Raw genomic sequence first — 20,053 nt, 5'->3', positions numbered from 1 at the left:
TTTTCCATATTTGGCAACTTTAAGATGTGTGGACCTGAGTAGGACATAAGGTTCAACAGGGCACAGCTTTAAATGGAAGCCAAACATAAGAAAAGTGAAAATAAGATAAAAGTAGTAGATTAGGAGAATTAGAGAAGGAGAATCAAGGCACGGAGCTTTAGGAATTGTCAATCGCAAATATACGCATTAAAGAACAAGAGACACTCTGAAAGTGAGATGGACGATTTCTAAATTTGATTAAACAAACAAACAAGCAAGCAAGCAAGCAGAGTTCAGGAGAAGAAAAGAGAAACTCAACTTTTCGATGAAAAGAAATCTTTATTTTCCCATTCAAAAGGAAGTATGTGGCTCCGTGTCTCTGAGTAGTGAGACTACCTACCACAAGCTACAAATGGAGAAAGAAAATCTCAGGCTGGAAAGGCTGCATGTCAAACGAAAGAGAGGTTGTTAAGTGCTTTAACTGAGGGGTGGAATGCCTTTGCTCTTATTAATAGAAGTCAGTCCTGTCCAAGTCAAAGAAGGTCATGACTCTATCCTGTTCTGCATTAACTAAGCCTGTGATGACGAACCTATGGCATGCGTGCCCGAGGTGGCACGCAGAGCCATCTTTCCAGGCATGCGAGCTGTCACTCAAGAGCCTGAGTGGCGTAGGAGGCTAATGCCTCCTAAGGCAGCATTTAACATCCAGCTGCCTGCAATTACCGCGAGTTCAATTCTCACCAGGCTCAAGGTTGACTCAGCCTTCCATCCTTTTTAAGGTGGGTAAATTGAGGACCCAGTTTGTGGGGGCAATAAGCTGACTTTGTATAAATATACAAAAAGTATGAAGGCTATTGCTTAACGCATTGTAAGCCGCCCTGAGTCTCCTGAGAAGGGCGGCATATAAATCAAATTTAAAAAAAAAACACCTCACCTGCAGCTGTGCATGCGCGCATCCCTCAGCTGGTGTTTGGGCCTCTGATGCACATGCGCGCAATTTCGGAGACCCAGCTGGTCTTTGGAGTTATCCTGTGCATGCATTCGTGTTCGCGCATGTGCATTGTGTAGATAGTGCAATTGCACGCACAACGCATGGGGGAACTGCGCAAAAACCATGTGCAAGTACAGATGGTGCGGTTGTGCACACAGCACACAGGGGAGGCGAACAAAAGCCGTGTGCATGTGCTGATGCTGTGGTTGCGTGTGTAGTGCCTGGGGGAGGAGCCACGGGTAAGTGAAGGGCATACCTGTTTGGCACTCGGTGAGTAAAAGGTTCGCCACCACTGAACTAAGCCATATTAAGTCCAGGCCTGTGTTAGGAGTCACATACTGGAGTGGGATGTACAAGAAGCCAGAAGAGGGAAGGTCATGGCAAACAGGCTGGACTGGAGTCCCAAGAAGCAGGTGAGCCTGTTTGTCCCAGAGAAATTGAGGGGAGATTTGATGTCAAACTTGTAATAACAGCAAGGCTATTGCTTGACAAGGAGGAGGGACGGGCTGTAAATGCAGAGAAGCAGAGTCTAGCTGGACTTTTATATGTGGGTCTGCTTTTGACAGGTAATTTCGCAGACAAGGCTCTGCAGTTTTCTTGCTGCGTTTTACAAAAAAAGGTGACCCTTGACTGCTGCTTCTTCTTGGGCTGAGAAAGGGGTCTTGTCTAAAGTTGCCCTGCTGGTTTAGTGCCTAGGATAGGACTAGAACTCAGGCTCTCCTGGTTGGTAGAGAACTTCCCCAACTTGGCTCTGGACTGGAATTGGTTTTGGAGAAGAAACCAAATAACTTCCCATTCACACTGGACAGAATTTGCCTCCAGGGTCGGGGTATCCAGGTCTCTTTCCATTCCACGAGGGCCGGAATCTTAAATCCAGCAGGCTGGATTTCCTGGCGGACTCGCGTGCAAGAGGCGAGGGGGAGGAGCGGCCGCCTGGGGACCTCCTCACTCAACAAGGGAGAGAAGCGGAAGCTTTGCTCAGGGATTGATATCTGCCCAGCCGCCTGCGATTATTACTTTGTTCATGCATTGGTCAGCAAGCGTAGACCCTTGTAAGCAGCGCAGAGAAAGCGAGGTTGTTGCATAAAAGACGTCTCTTCCCACGATGGCTCCCCCCCACCCCTCATATGGAGCCTCGCCTCCCGCTCTCCCCCGCCCCGTTCCCGTCGTCCTCCTGGCCGTGGGCGGCGAGCATGCTTCTGCGGCTGCTGTTGGTGAGAGTTCGGTGCCCGCTGGTCGCCCATCCCCCGCGCGCCCTCCTCTTCCTCGCCGCCTCCATGACAGCCGGCACGCGCGCCGCCGCTCGGCAGGTAGGGCTCGAGCGCGCCTCCCGGGCTCTGGGAATCGGAGAGGAAGGGAGAGGCAGGTGTCAAGCCCTCGCGACGCTCGGCGGCAGATGCTCCGGGGCGCTGCGTCGCGGACAGCCTGTCCCTGTCCTTTCGAGGTTCCTCTGATCCTCGCAGTTGAGCTAGGGCAGAGGTGGGCAACTATGGCCCTTTTATGACTTGTGGACTTCAATTCCCAGAATTTCTGAGCTAACATGGCTGGCTCAGGAATTCTGGGAGTTGAAGTCCACAAGTCATAAAAGGGCCATAGTTGCCCACCCCTGAGCTAGGGGCTCGGCCGCCCCAGCGGTTGGAGTGCTGGCTGGCTGGCTGCGGAACTAGCGAGGGAAGATGGCCGGGGTGGTTTGCGTTTGCCGGTGATACTGTCCCAAGATCAAACCTTCTGGGTGACATTGTCCCAAGACCGCGACCCTCTGCTGCATTAGTGACCTGAATCTGATTTTGTTTTTGTGGGAAAAAAGACGCCTCTAAGTGGAGCTTGGTTGCCCACGATCATGACACAGGTTGGTGTGTTCCAGGGGCTCAGAAGCACTTTTCAGATCCCTTCAGGTGCTTAGTAATTTCCTGCTTCCAAGTTTTTTTGTGGAAATAGAACAGCGCAATAAGAATGTTTTATTTGTAATGTTATATTTCTATTTGTAACGCAGTGAAAATCTGTTCCCCTTGGAAGGAATGGCTTAAAGCCCCTGCGGTTTCAACTTTCAATATTTCTCACACTTAACACCACCAAAACTAAAGAATTTATAATTGACTTCAGGAGGAAGATCGATGTACATTTACCATTGTACATAAATGGTGAGGAGGTGGAGAGTGTGGGTAGTTTTAAATTTCTGGGCATTTTTATCTTGGAGGACTTCTCATGGACTATGAATGCTAACATGCTTGTGATGAAGGCACAGAAGAGTCTGTACTTCTTGAGAATGCTCAGGAAAATAAATCTATCTCAGCATCTACTTCTGTCCTACTATCGCAGCACCATTGAGAGTGTCCTGACATACGGCATTCTTGCATGGTATGGGAGCAGCTCTGTAGGAGACAAAAAAGCTCTACAGAGAATCATTAAAACTGCCCAGAATATCATCGGATTCCAGCTACCAGCCCTGTACGACATCTTCAAATCTCGCTGTTTGAGAAAGTTGCATAACATTCTCAGAGTCTCTTCCCATCCTGCTTACAATCTTTTTGGACTGTTGCCTTCTGGCAGAAGATACAGAACAATTAAAACTCGGATCACACATTTTCTGAATAGTTTTTATCCCAGAGCTATAATTGCACTCAACAATGAACTAAAGGGCCACCATCAGTGAGCTGTTGGACAGTATTACTTGGTCTGTTGTGTGGATGTTTGGGTGGTTTAGGGGTGGAGGATTGTGGTGGGTGGGAGTGTGTTTGGGGATTGTTATATGTGTTGGGCCTGGTCTTTGGGTGTTAAGTGAATTTCGTTGTATGGGTATATTGTGTATACATGTACAATGACAATAAAGTTATTTATTTATTTATTATTTATATTTCTGAACTGGAGTCACTATAACATGAATCGAGAATTCACTGAACTTATTTAAAACCTGCCTTGCTATGTTGATAGAACATAGGATAACAGAGTAGGAAAGGGACCTTGGAGGTCATCTAATCCAACTCCCTGCCCAAGCAGGAGACACATACCATTTTAAACAAGTGGCTTTCCAGTCTCTCCTAAGAAAGCCTCCAGGGATGGGACACCCACAACTTCTGAAGGTATTCCACTGATTAATTGTTCTCACCTAGGAAATTTCTCCTTAGTTCTAGGTTGCTTCTCTCCTTGATTAGTTTCCCTCCATTGTTTCTTGCCTTGCCTTCTGACTTTGGAAAATAAATTGACCCCCTCCTCTTTGTAGCAGCTTCTCAAATACTGGAATACTGCTATCATGTCTCCCCAAGTCCTTTTCACTGGACATACCCAATTCCTGTAACCGATCTTCATATGTTTTAGCCTCCAGCCCCCTAATCATCCTTGTCACTCTTCTCTGTACTCTTTCCAGGGTCGCAACATGTTTTTTTATATTGCGGTGGCCAAAATTGGATGCAGTATTCCAAGTGTGGTCTTATTAAGGCTTTGTAAAGTGGTACTAATATTTCACATGATCTTGATTTTATTTCTGTATTATTGCAGCCTAGAATTGCATTGGGTTTTTTTGGCTGCAGCCGCACACTGCTGGCTCATATTTAACTGGTTGTCCACTAGGATTCCATGATCCCTCTCACAGTTTCACCCAGTCTGTACCTATACTTTTTGTTTTTCTTTCTCAGTATAAAATCTTACTTTTATCCATACTGAATTTTATTTTGTTGTATAGGGCCTTTGTTATATTCTTGTCTGTCAATATTCTTCTGGATCTTGAGCCTATCTTCTGGGATGTTGGCCATTCCTGCTAGCTTAGTGTCACCTGCAAATATGATGAGTTCCCCTTCTATTCCCTCATCTAGATCATTTATGAAAATATTGAGGAGTACTGGGCCTAAAACGGAACCCTGGAGTACCTCACTGTCCACTCTCTTCATGTGGATTTAGTCTCATTAAGGACTACACATTGAATACGGTTTGTCAGCCAGTTACAAATCCATCTGGTGGTGATGCTGTCTATCCCCCATTTTTTTACTTTATCAAGAAGTAGGTTGTGGTCTACTTTGTTCAAGTTTGTCAAGATCCATCTGGATGATGAGCCTATGTTCTGGAGTGTTGGCTATTCCTGACAGCTTGGTATCATCTGCAAATTTGATGAGTTCCCCTTCTATTCCCTCATCTAAATTGTTTATGAAGATATTGAAGAGTACTGGGCCTAAGACAGAACCGTGGGTACTCAACGCTTTGTTTTCCTCCATGTAGATGTAGTTACATTAAAGACTACATATGGATTGCAGTTTGGCAGCCAATTTTGAATTCATCTGGTGGTAGTGTTGTCTATCCCACATTTTTCTAGCTTTCCAACAAGTAGGCTGTGGTCTATTTTGTCAAATGCCTTGGTGTAATCTAAGTATATTATCTCCACATCATTTTGCTGATCTAAAGGGTAGGGTAGGGTAGGGTGGGATAGGATTCTTTATTGGCCAAATGTGATTGGACATACAAGGAATTTGTCTTTGGTGCATAAGCTCTCAGTATATATACAGAAAACAAAGTGAAATATAGTCAAATATCATAAATCATAAAATACAATCCTAAACCATAAGATACAAACAACAAGTGATAAGAAGTACAAATGACAGACTCAATAATTCCTCTGTAGAACTGTATAAGCAGCTCCATGGGCAGTCTGCGCTAGTAGAATAGTAGAGCTTCTCCTAAAATCTACTATCATCTCTACAGTTTTAAGAGTGTTCAGCTGTATGCAGACTCATCATCATTTCGAATGAGACCAATGATTGTTGTCATCTGCAAACTTCAGTATTTTAACAGAGGTGTCCTTCAAGATGCAGTCATTGGTATATAGAGAAGAGAGTAATAGAGAGAGCACACAGCTCATGGAAGGCTCCTGTGCTAATTGAACAGGTATTCAATATGATTTTACCCAGCTTCATTTGCTGCTTCCTATCTGTTAGAAAGCTTATAATCTATCTGCAAGTATTTTTTGGAGTATAAGACGTCCCGGACAATAAGACGCACCTACCTTTTTTGGGGAGGAAAACAGGATATATGCTAGTGCATGGATATGGGAAATAATATGAAATTTTACCAGTTTGGAACTGTTTTAAGTTTTTTTCTTTGCATAGATTGGTATTGTAATCAGAATCAGTAAATTATTCAGCATGCAATCTATTAGATTTAAAGCTTCCCCCCCACCTCTTTATTTTCCTTCAGGTAACATTTTAATTAAGTTAGTGAAATGCTTTTTAAATTCCAGCTAATTGTTGATTCTAGACAGAAATTTTATAACAAAAGGACACAAAGAAAAAAATAAGACCATAAAACACCCACAATAACTCTGCCTCCCAGTTTGCCTCGTTGCAGCAAACAGCCTTGCTTTTCATTTTCAGCACAAGAAAAAAAAAAACTACCTCCCAGCAATTTGCCTGCTTGTGGCAAGCAGCGGAGGCCCGTGTGGCAATAGGCAATGGCAATCCCTGCAGCCTGAAATAGCTGAGGGTCGGGAGGCTCATCCAACTGACAATCAACTGCTTGTGCTAATCAGGCTGTGCTGAAGCTGAAATGGGCTGTTTTGCTGTTTGTTGCTTGCTGCAAGGAGGTAAATTGTTGGGAGGCAGAGGTCAAAGGGTGGGGGCCAGTGGTATAAGACACACCCAAATTTTCACCCTCTTTTAGGGGGGAAAAAGTGCATCTTATACTCTGAAAAATACGGTAGGTCAGGCATAGCTACCTGAATCAGAGAAGGATTTCAGGAATGATGGTATTCAATGCCGAGCTGAAGTCTACAGAAAGAACCCGTGCATACCTTACAAGATGTTGTAGATGTGGTGCAGTGCCATATTGACAGCATCATCTGCCAATCTATTTGCATGGTAAGCAACCTGCAAGCAGCAGATCCATGATGATTTTCAGGTAGGCTAACACTAACCTGTCAAAGATTTTCATAACTAAAGATGTCAAAGCAACTGGTCTGTAGTCATTCAGCTCCTTAATGGAGGGTTTCATGGGCACCAGAATGATAGTAGAGTGTTTGAAGCAAGAAGAAACATAGCATATCTCCAGTGATTTATTAAAGAAGATGGGGGCCAGTTGATCAGCACAGACTTCAAGCAAGAAGTTAGCCTGCCTTGGTCTGGTGCTTTTCTAGACTTTTGTCTGTGGAATAGACCCTGCATCTCTTTTTGTAGCCTCACCAGAGGGGCGGGGCAGAGAGACAGAGTGAGGTGTAGGAGACTTGGCTATTGTTGGTGTATCTGAGATGGAGAGGGTAGCAATAGTTGACTGTGATATCCTCTCAAATCTACAGTAGAACACATTCAGCTCATCAACCCTTCAGCAAGAGAGGTAGGTGTGCTATAGCCAGTGATATTTTTCAGGCTTTTCCACACATTTGCTGGTTCATTTGTTGAGAGCTGATTCTTTAGATTTTCAGAGTAACTTCTCTTTGCTGCCCTGACCTCTCATGCTAATACATTCCTGGCCTGATTGTAGAGCATTTTATCTCCTTTCCTTTGGCATGATGTAGTTGTTTAAACTTAGCTGTGAACCAAGGTTTATTATTACTGTAGATGCATAAGGTTTTGGTCAGCATCAGTGGTGGGTTGTTCCCAGTTCTGTCCGGTTCTTGCGAACTGGTAGTAAAAACGGCAGGAAGCTCCACCCACCCACCTGGACGTCATAATGGACGATCTGCACATGCAGATATAATTAATAATAATTATATTATTATAACTCAAACGACTGTATAATATAATAGTGAACCATAGAAATAGAACCTATGAAAATATGAATGTTATGGATGATATTGATACCGATATGGAAATGCTGTAATGAGTGAAAAATTGTGTTTTGTTTTTTAATGTTGAAAATGTCTAATAAAAATTTATTTAAAAAAACAACTTATGTATGATGTCACAGTGTGAGTTCATCCAAATCCTCTCAGGCAGCTTCAAAAATGCTCCAGTCTGCAGTTGAGGCAAGCCTGTAGGTTTAACTTTGCCTCTTCAGTCCAAGATTTCACTGTTTTAACTATCGGTTTTATGATGTTAGTCTTTGTCTATAAACAGGTACCAGGTGAATCATACAGTGATCAAAGTGTCCCACAGCCATTCTTGTTAGAGAACAATAGGAATTTTCTTAGTGTTGACTAGCAGTGGTCTAAAATATTCTTGCTTCTAGTGAGACAACTGACATGCTGAGTGTATCTTGGCAGCTCCTGGCTTAGATTAGAACAGTTAAAATCTCCTAACACAATGAGTAGGGAGTCTGGATATCTCTGTTCAGCCCACAGGATTTGGTTTGCTAAGGTTTGCAATGCCTTATTTATGCAAGCTTAGGATGTATGAAGACCACAACTACTGTAAATCAGGGGTGTCAAACTCAATTTCTTTGAGGACCACATCAGGGTTGTGTTTGACCTCGGGGGTGGGGGTGGGGGTGGGCATGTGGGTATGACACGGGACTTGTGTTGGGGGGGCACCTGTGGTGGCCAAGTGCTAAGGCAGGTCTTCCCTGAGACCCTCACTCACTCATTATAATCTCCTTCCTTCCTTCCTTCCTTCCTTCCTTCCTTCCTTCCTTCCTTCCTTCCTTCCTTCCTTCCTTCCTTCCTTCCTTCCCTACTTACTTACTTACTTTTTTCTTCTTTTTCCTTCCCTCTTCATTTTCCTTTCTTCTTCCTTCCCCTTTCCTTATTTTTCCTTCCTTGTTCTCTTCCCATCTTCCCATCTTTTTCTTTGTCTTTCCTCTTTCCCTTTCTCCTTTCGTGCCCCTTCTTGCATGCTCAAATGCAAAAGGGGAAACATTTCTCCTTTTATTTTGATTTTAGTTTTGATAGCCCTCTGCCAGTCAAAACAGGAGATGGAAATGCCTTTTTGGCCTGGGTGGCATTCTGTGGCACTCTGGCAGCAAAAACAGGGCACGAGCAGGCAGTGTGTGGCCCCCTGTGCCCTGTTTTCCCTAGCAGAGCCACTGCCTTTGCTATTTCCAGGCTGGCCCCACAGGCCAGATCGAACCCCCTACAGGCCAGATCTGGGCCGCGGGCCTTGAGTTTGACACCCCTGGTATAAATGAACAAAACTCATGGCAGTCATAGAAGAGTATTAAATTAATGAATAGTGTCTGTAAATCCATATGACAGAATTTCTTTAGTGTAGTGACATTTTTATACCATCGGTTAATATAAAAACAGACTTAACTAATTTAGTCACTTGGTACTCCAAGAACTTTAAGATATGGATCAGTGGTTCAGAGGTCATGTCTGACAGTTCTCTCAGAATTCTGGGATGTAATGCATCAGGATCCAGTGATTTGAATTTGTCTAGAGTTGAGACTCTTGAGAGGTATTCTCTTAGCTTATTTTTGCTTATTTTAATTTGCATTCCTATTCCATCTTTTACAGTTCTGTTTTTGGTAAGTTGGGTTGTATTATCTTTGTGCGTGAAGACAGATGCAAAGAATGAGTTAAAAGGTTTTGTTTTCTTTCTTCTGGTCATTACTTCCTTGCCATCATCTCCAATTAGTGGATTGCTGAAAGTTTTACTTTGTTCTGAGCCTTAGCTTTCCTAACTTTGTCTTTGCAGGTTCGAGCTATTTGTTGGTATTCTGCCTTAGTTATGTGTCCCTCTTTTCATTTTTTGTATTTATCCTTTTTTTCTTTCAGTTTGTCTAAGAGCTCTTTGTGCAACCATAGTGATTTCTTCTTGGATTTCTTGTTTTTCTTTTTCAGTGGTATTGAGCTGAACTAGGCTTTTATTATCATTTTTCAGAATTTCCCAAGCTTCTTGAGTTGGCTTCCCCTTTAAGATTTTCATCCATGGGATCCTTCCCAAGCTTTTTCTGAGTTTGTCAAAATTAGCTCTTTTAAAGTTCTAATGCACTGGTTTGAATATTGGTTCTGTTACTTGTGTCTGTATTGTATTCTGTTTTATAGTATTGTATCGTGTTTTATAGTATTGTAATTCAATACAATTTTATATTGTATTGTATCTGTATTATAGTCTGTATTATATCAGGTTGTTTTAATTGGATAGCCAAATTATTTAATGTTTTTAAATTGCTTTTAAATTTTATATGTTATGTTTTACCATGGCTGTTCACCGCCCTGAGTCCTGTTGGAGAAGGGTGGTATACAAATAAAATAAAATAAATAAATAAATAAAATAAAATATCTGATAACCAGCGTGTTTTGAGATCCATCTCTCATTATCCCCAACAATGTGGCCAGTGACCCGAGGGGATAGGAGTTGTAATCCAGTACATCAGGAGGCCAGGAGATTGCTCACATTGAGATGGGCCATCCTTTCCTGCCATGCCCTTGTTCCCAATGTTTGGGATCCAGCTGAGGCCATTCCAGCTTTGCCTGTAACTAGGTTGTATCAGAAATCATGTGGTCTTGATCCAATTTGTTCTTCTGTGGATGAACTGAGTGATTAAATTGTATTGATTTTGCATATGATCTCAGAGGACTAAATCATATCTAGATTGATATCGTCCTCAGTGACTGGCAGCAGCAGTTTTTCCAGCCTTAACTGCAGCTTTGGTTTTAGTCTGCCTACACTCAAAACATGGTTTAATTCAGAACAGCTTTGCTCTAAGTCTTAAGAGATCAGGTTTCTTAATCTTTAAATTATGGGGAACTGTCTTTTCAGCCACTTTTAGGGCAATAATAATAAAAAAATCTTTTGTATAGAGAAAGACAAGAAAAAAACTGGGAATATGTGACAAAATAGAAAAAAGACTAGATAGGTCTACTGTTGCCAGTCTCCCCAAAATTGAGAATACCCCCCCTTCCCCCCCCAAAAAAATCCTTTAAACCGCCTGAAGGGACAAGTGCCTTGATTTAGCAACTGGAAGCTTTTAAAGTGAGTAGACCAGAGTTTTCTAACATTGGTAACTTTAAGATATGTGGACTATGCTGGCTGGGAAATTCTGGGAGTTGAAGTCCATACATCTTAAAGTTGCTAAGGTTGAGAAACACTGGAGTAGACCATGAGTATTACATATGATCTTGGCACAGGTCAGGTGCTTTCTGAACCTGCTGAATCCTGCTTCTAGCTTGTTCCTTAGATTTCCCCCCAAGGCAAATTGAGATAAACAAAATTAAATCTCCTGGGAAGGCAGCACTGAGCACCTTGAGGGCTTGCAGTGGCTCACGCCCTGCTGTTCCTTCTGTTTTCACACTGGGCAGAATTAATTAAGCCTTGGAGGCGGGACCAAGATATCGTCCCTGCTATAAAATCTGCCCCGGTAGTGAGCTGAAAGTGCCAGAAGCAGCAGTTCTGCAGACAATGCCTCATCAACAAAGTGATAGTCCTCATGCTGGAAAGGTAGGTGAGTTCGGATCTTGGGGCAAGAAGAAGCCATCAAGGGCTGAGAATAGGAATTTGCAGCAATTACATGGTCTAAATAGGGATTTTGCCTTTTTCCCAATTTGTGTAGGATCTTTCACGGCATAGCTTTTTCTTTCAAAAGACTGGCCTGTCATAAGTATGTTTAAGAAGATGATAAGATTAGGTGAAATTAACCTATTAATTAAAAGTTAATATATCTCAGAGTGACCCTGGTTTCAGTAGAAGAGAATGTTGCTCCATCAAAATGATACAATATAAAACCTATGAGTTCGTGATGGAAATCTTTTGCCCTCCAATCTTGATCCTGTGGAAAGAATCTGCCATTGTTTTATGGATGTTACCTAATTTAACCCTCACTTTCTGTAGGGTCTCATTCTTGGAGCCTTTGCCAGCGACCGTGATGATGAACCTTCTCAATTGTCTTATGCAGGAGAGGCTTTTGACAAACAAGTCAACGGGAAGCTGAAGGAGTTACTGGCCCTGTAAGCAACTGGTTGCATTTCCTTCTCTTTATTAAACTGTTGCAAAATGACAGGAAAAACATTTGGCCTTAAGGATGTTTTGCAAGTAGCTGCAGAAGTTGTTGCAAGTTTGTTTCCTCCTTTCTCCTTTCTCCATTCCCACATTCATCTTTTTCCTTTTTGCCATTCAAATGATGTTGATTCCATTGCTCTCTTTGCAAGCAACCCCCCTTCCTTTTTTGGACTTCTCCAAAAGCCCATTTTGTCAGGTGTTCTCAATTTCAAGTAAGGAGCAGGTGACTAGAAAAGTGAGATGGCCTAACAGTCATAATCAAAAGGGTCCTGCAACACTTAATACTATTCCCAAAAGATTTGCATACAGGTTCCTGTATGAACCTGAATGTAACATTCATATAAATCAAGCAGCTCTTTTTCCAGGAGAATGTATGTACTTTTGTAGCTACCATGAAGTCCCAGGAAAAGACATGGCTGTTTTAAAACACTGATGTTTTATATGCATGGCCTTCTGAAGCACCTTTTGGAAGAGAGTCCAAAGTATGCATAGTTTTAATGGTTCACTAACTGGAAACAAGTGATTAGCAATATACTAAATGATACTAATGTCTTGGTCATGTTGTTTTTATAAAGTCAAGGGGCCACATCTGTGTGAGTGAGGATTTTAAAACTAGAACTTAGATAGGCTAAGTTAGAAAGGCATTATTGATGCAAATGCATTGGTGGAGATATTGATAGGACTGATTAGTTCAAACCTCTTGTAAGCCTGAGAAAACCACTTGATTTAAAGCAGTACTTCTCAATCTTGTCAACTTTAAGATGTGTGGACTTCAATTCCCAGAATTCCCCGGCCATAATTTTTCCCACTTCTCTAAGTCAATCCCATGACCCACATTTTTCCCCCATGCAATCATTGTTTCTTTAACTTGTTCTTCTGCCAATTTTACTTCTAATAAATGACTGTACAATTTTTTAATTACATGGTCATCAGAACCTGTTAAGATTTTCTCTAAGTTTGTCAAGTTACTATAAAAACCCTCCTTTTTAGAATCTTCATCATATCTAGACTGTATTTGCATATATGAAAACCAATCCATTTCAAGCTCTTGTTCTTCTAATTCTTGCTTCGACTTAAGTTCACCCCTTTCATTTAATAATTCACCATATCTAACAATTTGTTCCTTTCTAAATGTTATTGCGTGTGAGACTGCTTCAATAGGTGATAACCAGACTGGAATTTTTAAATAGTAACATTGTTTGATCTTCTCCCAGTTTAATAACAAAGGCTCTCGTATCATATGTCTTCTGAAATAACCCTGTACTTTGTACTTTTATACCACATAAAAGTGTGCCAACCCAACAGTAAATTATGTCCTTCTAAGGTCAACAATCTAATATTCCTTAGCGTTATCCATTCTTTAATCCACATCAAGTTACAAGATTGATAATACAATTCCCAATCCGGCAAACCAAAACCTCCTCTTGATCTAACATCTTGCATCAATTTTAATTTTATCCTTGCCTTTTTGCCCTGCCATATATATTTTAACACCATTTTATTTAAATCTTCAAAATATTTTTTCCCCAACTTAATTGGAATTGTCTGAAACAAGTATAAAAGTCTGGGCAGTATATTCATTTTAATAGTTGATATTCTCCCTATCAATGATAGCTGCAAATTCTCCCATTTTGTTAGATCTGTCGCTATCTGTTGTTTAAGCTTATCATAATTATTCTCCTTAAGAGTACCACATCTTGCTGTCAACTATATTCCCAGATATTTAACCTTATTCGTGACCTGCATCCTTGATACTTCCGCCAATTCTTCTTTCTGTTTTTTTAACATATTTTTTGTCAACATCTTCGTTTTATCTTTATTTATTTTCAAACCAGCCACTTTCCCAAAATCTCCTATTTTGTCTATCAATTTGTTTACAGATTGAAGTGGTTCTTCCAAGATAAACACCAGATCATCAGCAAATGCTTGCAATTTATATTCTTGATTTTGAATTTTCATTCCTTTTATTCCTTTTTCTTCTCTGATATTTCTGTTTAGTACTTCTAATGTTAACACAAACAACAATGGTGACAATGGACATCCTTGTCTTGTTCCTTTTTGTATTTCAATAGATTCTGTCATCTCTCCATTCATCATTATTTTTGCTGTTTGTTTATAATATATAGCTTCTATAGCTTGGACAAATTTCTCTCCAAAGCCCATCTGTTTCAATTGTAGTATCATAAATCACCAGTTCACATTGTCAAAGGCTTTCTGTGCATCTAAAAAGATCAAAGCCATTGCTTTTCTGGGTGCGCATCATAATATTCCAATGTATCCAAAATTATCCTCAAATTATCTCTAATCTGCCTTTTTGGCAGAAATCCATTTTGGTCCAGGTGTATAAAATTGTTTAAATATCTTTTAAGTCTTTCTGCTAGTATTCTAGCGAAGATTTTATAGTCTGAGTTTAGCAAGGATATTGGCCTATAGTTTTTGACTTGCTGTAGGTCGGTATCTTCTTTTGGAATAAGTGTAATATATGCTTCTAACCATGAGTTGGGTATTTCCTTCTGTAACATTACTTCATTCATAATTTCTAGTAATGGGAGACTCAGTGATTCCTGCAAAGTCTTATAATATTCTGCCGGTAATCCATCTGGACCTGGTGCTTTCCCACTTTTTTGTTTTTTAATTGCTTCTGTCAGCTCCATCATTGTTATATTCTAATTTTCTGATTCAGTTGCTGATAGTGAGTGGGCAACATCTGTTTTGTTGTGGACTACTGAACATCTTTGTCTCCTATTATAGTTCTGGACCACCTCTGAAGAAAGGGAAGACCCGCATCTTTCATGGTTTGCATCAGGTAGGGGGTAAATATTTAACTAATTTAACCTTGTGCTTCTTAATTTTTAAAGGGTTTTGTTTTGGTTTTTTTGCTGGAAGAATGTGGTGGAGCTTTGAGGATTTCCTGCTGAATTTTGAGGAAGAGAAAATATTACAATATTACATAAATATGACAGTGAACTGAAAATTCCCATAGTACTTTTTTATTTCTCTCTGATAAAAACAGATTCTTCAGAACTGTCTTTCTCATTGGCAGAGTTTATAGAACAGCACTGGAATAAAAATGTGTACATCCCATAGTTTTTCCAGTGTGGAGTTTGGCTTCTTTTCACAGCTTGCTCTAACCTCATAAGAAGACAGCAGATTCAGGATTGAAGCAAAGACTGAGAATCAAGTGATTATGGTAGTTAATGTTGAGAAGGTCATCTAGTGGTAGGAGATAAGATGGAAATTCCAAAGGTGCTTTTTCAAGAGGCAACTGGACTTTCTTGTTTTCTTTGAAGTCATTTCACTTCTGATCCAAGAAGCTTCTTCAGCTCTGACTGGATAGTGGGGAATGGAAGGATTTATATTCCTTGCACACAGTTGGAATAGAGAGTTTTAGAGAGTTGTTGAGGCCACCTGGAGGTTCATCTGTGTCATCAGGTCACCTGAGTAGTACAAATGGGTGTGGAGCTTTCTTGGAACTGCTGAAAAGACTGTGCCAGTTTCAGCAGTTCCAAGAAAGCTCCACACCCGTTTGCACTACTCAGGTGACCCAGTGGTGGAATTCAAATAATTTAACAACCGGTTCTCTGCCCTAATGACCAGCTGAGTAGGCATGGCTGGGTGGTCATGTGCCTGGGTGGGCGTGGCCAACTCGACATCACTCACATTGAGGGTTACTTCGCCTCGCCAGGCCTCTCGTGACTGTGGGGATGCTGCAACAGTTGTAAGTGTGAAAAACGGTCATAAGTCACTTTTTTCAGTGCCATTGTAACTTTGAATGGTCACTAAATGAACTGTTGTAAATCAAGGATTATCTGTACAGAAATACAAAAAACTTCTTTGCTTGCAAAAAAGCTGCCCTAAATACCAATCATTAGATTAGAAATGGGGGAATACACACTGAAGATCAATAACAGTCACAGCCATCATGAAACCTAAACCATTCTGTCTAAATACTTTCCTTTTTATCAGCAATAACTGCAACCCAGAGTTACAAATCAGGCAGGGTGTCAGAGCACCTTGAGGAATTAAAATAGTTAAAATGCAGTGATAACCGTCAGCAGCCAACTTTTGCTCATAAAGTGAAACCCTTTAGCAGAACCTGATTTAGACTACATGATTTACTTAACACCTTCAATGCTTCACTTAACTATGGAAAATAGTCATGAAATTAGACATGACTTACTTAACCACCACCTTGCTTAGAAATGGAAATTCTGGTCCCAGTTGTGGTAAGTTAAGGACTACCTGTATAGCGGCCTGTCTTAAAACCAGCTCTGGTTTGCTTACAACCAAGTTTCTTAGCCAGTGAGGAACCTGACCTTTTAGAAGGGAATTTCACTGTCCATTGGGACAGTGTTGGTACAGCTTTGGGTCATTCACTTGGGAGCACTCTGAATGCTGAGTTCCAGAGTACATTGAATGCAGCCCTAGGTTCCAGGGCTTCTTTTTTTAAAAAAAAAGTTTTATTGGATTTCTATTTTTAAATATACATCAAGATCAATACATGAACAATGTGGCCTCTGGGTATAATTCATTTTGATACAAACAGCAATAACAACAACAACAACAACAACAATAATAGTTGTTACATTAATCAAACTTCTATAATCCTAGTATTGATATACATGTTTGTGTTAGAGTAGTTATTCAATATTTCAATGTTCCATTTTAATGCCAATTATATTATTAAGCGTTCATAGTAATACCATCTTTCAACCTCCACTCTTTCCATCTAACTATTGCTTTATATAAAGGCGTATATTCTTATTTCTATCTCTATTCTAGTTTTTAGTCAGGCAATCATTATATTAGAAAAAAAGGAGAAAAAAGAAATAGTTCCTTTCTATCCATCATCTCTTGCTCGTTTTAATACTTCAATTCTTATTCATTTTTTAGCTTGCCTCCCATACTCCTCTCTTGGATCTTTGTCTCTATCAGCATCTGTGTCTTTACTATACAGTCTGAATATTTCTTCCATCTGTATCCTCCTAAGATGCCAGGTCTCCAGAGTGTCCACCCAAACCCCTATCTTCCTTTCAAAAGTATCTTCGAAGTTATCCAATTTCATTTTTAAATCTCTTAAGGCAGCGGTCTAGTGGTCCGTGGGAAAATTTTGGTGGTCCACAGTGCACCCAGGTGGAGGAGCTGCTCTGGGATGACCAATGGTCAGTCCTGTGACTAGAGCTTTGAAATATGGGACCAGCCAGGCAGTTTGTGGTGGGGCTGGAAATCTCTGCCGTAGAGGGAGGTACGTGCAACTTGCAATTTTGCAATCAGTGCAACGTGCAAGGAGTAGCATAGCCCTCGCTGGCCGGAACAAGGTAATGGTGCAACGGGGGTGGGGGTGGCACAGTCGGGCCGAAGCAACAGGTGTCGGCAACCCTCAGCTCTTTCTTCCCCCTGTTGTGGCTTCCTGTCAGCTGAACCCACCAGTGGCTGGCCCACCCCTTGACCTCCCCTCCCCGTCACTCCTCGCCTGGCCTGAGAAGGGAAGGGCAGGGGATGGAGATTCCAGAGCTGGAGCGAAGCTTCATCTCTTGTTGGGTGTCACGGGTGTTTCTCCTGGCCCTTGTTGGTGCTCCGCACACCTTGGTCTCTTGGGAAGACGCGCGACTTCCTCTCAGCCCCAAGACACTGGCCTGACCCGGCCATTTCTCTCTGCCACTGCTGTTGGTGCCTCCATGGCCTGCCTGCTGCTCTTGCAGCACAGTTAAATTTAGCGTGCTTCACAATGGAGGAGGCGGCGTCTCCTCCTGGAGTTCATTACAATGTGGAGCATCAGCTGCAGCTGGGTCAGGTGAGTGTCTCGGGACGGAGAGCAGGTCGGGTATTTTGAGCACTGAGGTGTGTCCAGTATCAACAAAGGCCGAAGAAGCACCTGTGAGACCCAAAGAGCGCCGGAGAATCAGAATGAGAGAGAGAGAGAGAGAGATGAGAAAGAGAGAGATAAAGAGGATGAGAGAGAGGAGAGAGAGAGGAGAGAGATATATATGAGAGATATATATGAGAGAGAGAGAGAGAGATGAGAGATATATGAGAGAGAAAGAGAGAGATGAGAGAGAGAGAAAGAGATGAGAGAGAGAAAGAAAGGGGGAGAGAGAGAAAGATGAGGGAGACAAAGGGGGAGAGAGAGGAGAGAGAGAGAAAGATGAGAGAGAGAGAAAGACAGACAGAGAGAGAGATGAGAGAGACACAAAGGGGGGAGAGAGAAAGAGAGATGAGAGAGACAGACAGAGGGGGAGAGAGAGAAAGAAAGGTGAGAGAGAGAGAAAGAGATGAGAGAGACAGACAGACAGACAAAGAGAGGGGGAGAGAGAGGAGAAAGAGAGATTTTTCTTTCTTTCTTAGGCCAAACTAAGTGCCTGAAGAATCCCATCCTGTCACTGGGAGTCCAGGCGCTTCAGCGAGTGGCGTGCTGGATTCATATTAGTGGTCCCCAGGATTTAAAATTATGAATTTAGTGGTCCCTGAGGTCCAAAAGGTTAGTGACCCCTGTCTTAAAGTACTTTTTCCTTGGTTTATTTCATCAGTCATTATTATATTTATTGTCTTCTCCTCCTCTTGCTTTATTTTCTGGTTTGTCTGTTCTCTCTTTTCCTCCATTCTTTTTGCTGTCTCCTCTCTTTTCTGGACTCTTTGATCTTCATTATCAGTTGTAGGATATTTTCTATTTTCCCATTTATGCCTTGCAATAGGTTCTTTATCTCTCTGTGATTCTTTTTCATAGTATCCCTAATACTTTGAAACATCAACGCCATTTCTTATAAAATCTCACTCATTTCCCCCTGATGGAGCATCTTGTCTTAGTTTAGTAAGCTCTTAGTCAATAGTCCAAAAACAATGTATTCAAGTCGAATGTTGCTCCTTAAAAGGTTCAATAATCATAGCTCTTTACATCTCAGGATTATTAATCAGTTCAATTTAAGTAGTCCAGGCAGCTTCCACAAATCAAAAGTCACTTTACTTTACTTAAGAGTCTTCCTTATTCTCACAATAGAGTCTCCAGTAATCATAAAGTAGATAGTTATAGTGTCACCACAGTCCTCCAGATGAATGTTGTTTATTTCTCTTATCAGGAATTTTCCTAGGCTTGTAGAGGTATAGTATATTTTCCATTCACCAGTAGATGGCACCCTCAGCTTAGGTTTCAGTGTTGTTTTAAGTCTGATAAATTGATTAATCCGATTTTAATTCAATTTAATTTATGAAAGCAAAATCGGCTATTCGATAGTCCCAGCATTTTATAATGCCTTTCCAAAACAACGCCTATCCAGTTTAAAAATCAAATTTTCTATGTTTTAAAAAGTCTTTAGCTTTTCTCCCCTTAGTTCCTTTCTTTCGGGTCTAGGATTTTTCTTTCTATGGTTGTTCACCACTTTAAGAAATAGTTCTAAGAGTCTTTTTTCCTGGATTTTCCTCTTTTTTTTTTAAATAAAAAAGGAATCTTCTCACCCAGCTCCAGTCACTGTTCATCTACACCGCTCCTGCACATTTCTTTGTTGCTGCGGCTGTCCAAGCTTCATGGCAGCCATGTTGGCTGCCTCTTCTCATCGTGGATGAGAGGGAAGAAGCCCTGGGTCAAGCAGGAGAGTTGCTACTCTACATGACCTGCAGGGCACCCCTCTTTTCTTCACCACCCTACAGGATGACTTTAGCTCCTTTTGGAACCCTCCAACAGGAGAACTCAGCATGGGAGCGCGGAGACCTGCTCCTCAAGTCTGATCTCACTTCTAAAATTGACTTCCAGTCCTTCAAATCTTGACTGTGAAACTCGATCTCTTAAATGACACTTGGGACGTTAGCTACGGGAATGTGGTAAACTGTTTTTGGGCATGAAAGCTCTGATGAAAGCCATGGGGCAGGTCCAAGGAAGCAATGTGGTGACTCAGTGTTCCAAAAAGAAAAGCATTGCAAAAATTGCAAACCTTTGACTAAAACTAAAACAGTTGAAATAGTTGAAACTAAAATAGTTGAAAATGGCATCACAGTTTTATTTGTGGAAAGCAGGCTAATTCATCTTACTGCCAGGAGTTCGATCCTCACCAGCTCAAGGTTGACTCAACCTTCCATCCTTCCAAGGTTGGAAAAGTGAGAACCCAGATTGTTGGGAGCAATATGCGACTCTGTAAACTGCTTAGCCTTAGAGAGAGGTGTAAAGCACTATGAAGTGGTATATAAGTCTAAGTGTATTGCTATCCTTGTTCAAAGCAATGAACCATCCCAACATCTGAGG

General features: G+C 41.4%; 1 protein-coding gene across 3 annotated transcripts in view; it reads left to right on the top strand.

The window, feature by feature from the left end:
• The first annotated feature begins 1,884 nt into the window (after nucleotides 1–1,884).
• Nucleotides 1,885–20,053, top strand: part of LAP3 (leucine aminopeptidase 3) — a 98,851-nt gene continuing 80,682 nt past the window's right edge. The window contains exons 1-3 of one of the 3 annotated variants that reach the window (XM_034442756.3): nucleotides 1,885–2,280; nucleotides 11,656–11,771; nucleotides 14,575–14,629. In XM_034442756.3, the coding sequence (XP_034298647.3) occupies nucleotides 2,098–2,280; nucleotides 11,656–11,771; nucleotides 14,575–14,629 (354 nt within the window). In that variant the 5' untranslated portion in view covers nucleotides 1,885–2,097. Of the gene's footprint in view, nucleotides 2,281–11,140; nucleotides 11,266–11,655; nucleotides 11,772–14,574; nucleotides 14,630–20,053 lie in introns of those variants that run through there. The other 2 variants (XM_087874865.1, XM_087874866.1) reach the window with 2 other exon arrangements.

Source organism: Pantherophis guttatus, chromosome 8 (assembly GCF_059756535.1).
Source record: "Pantherophis guttatus breed Tessera chromosome 8, ASM5975653v1, whole genome shotgun sequence".
NCBI classification, from domain to species: domain Eukaryota; kingdom Metazoa; phylum Chordata; class Lepidosauria; order Squamata; family Colubridae; genus Pantherophis; species Pantherophis guttatus.
The sequence above is the reverse complement of the archived record's forward strand: the minus strand, read 5'-3'. Positions and strand labels throughout refer to the sequence as shown.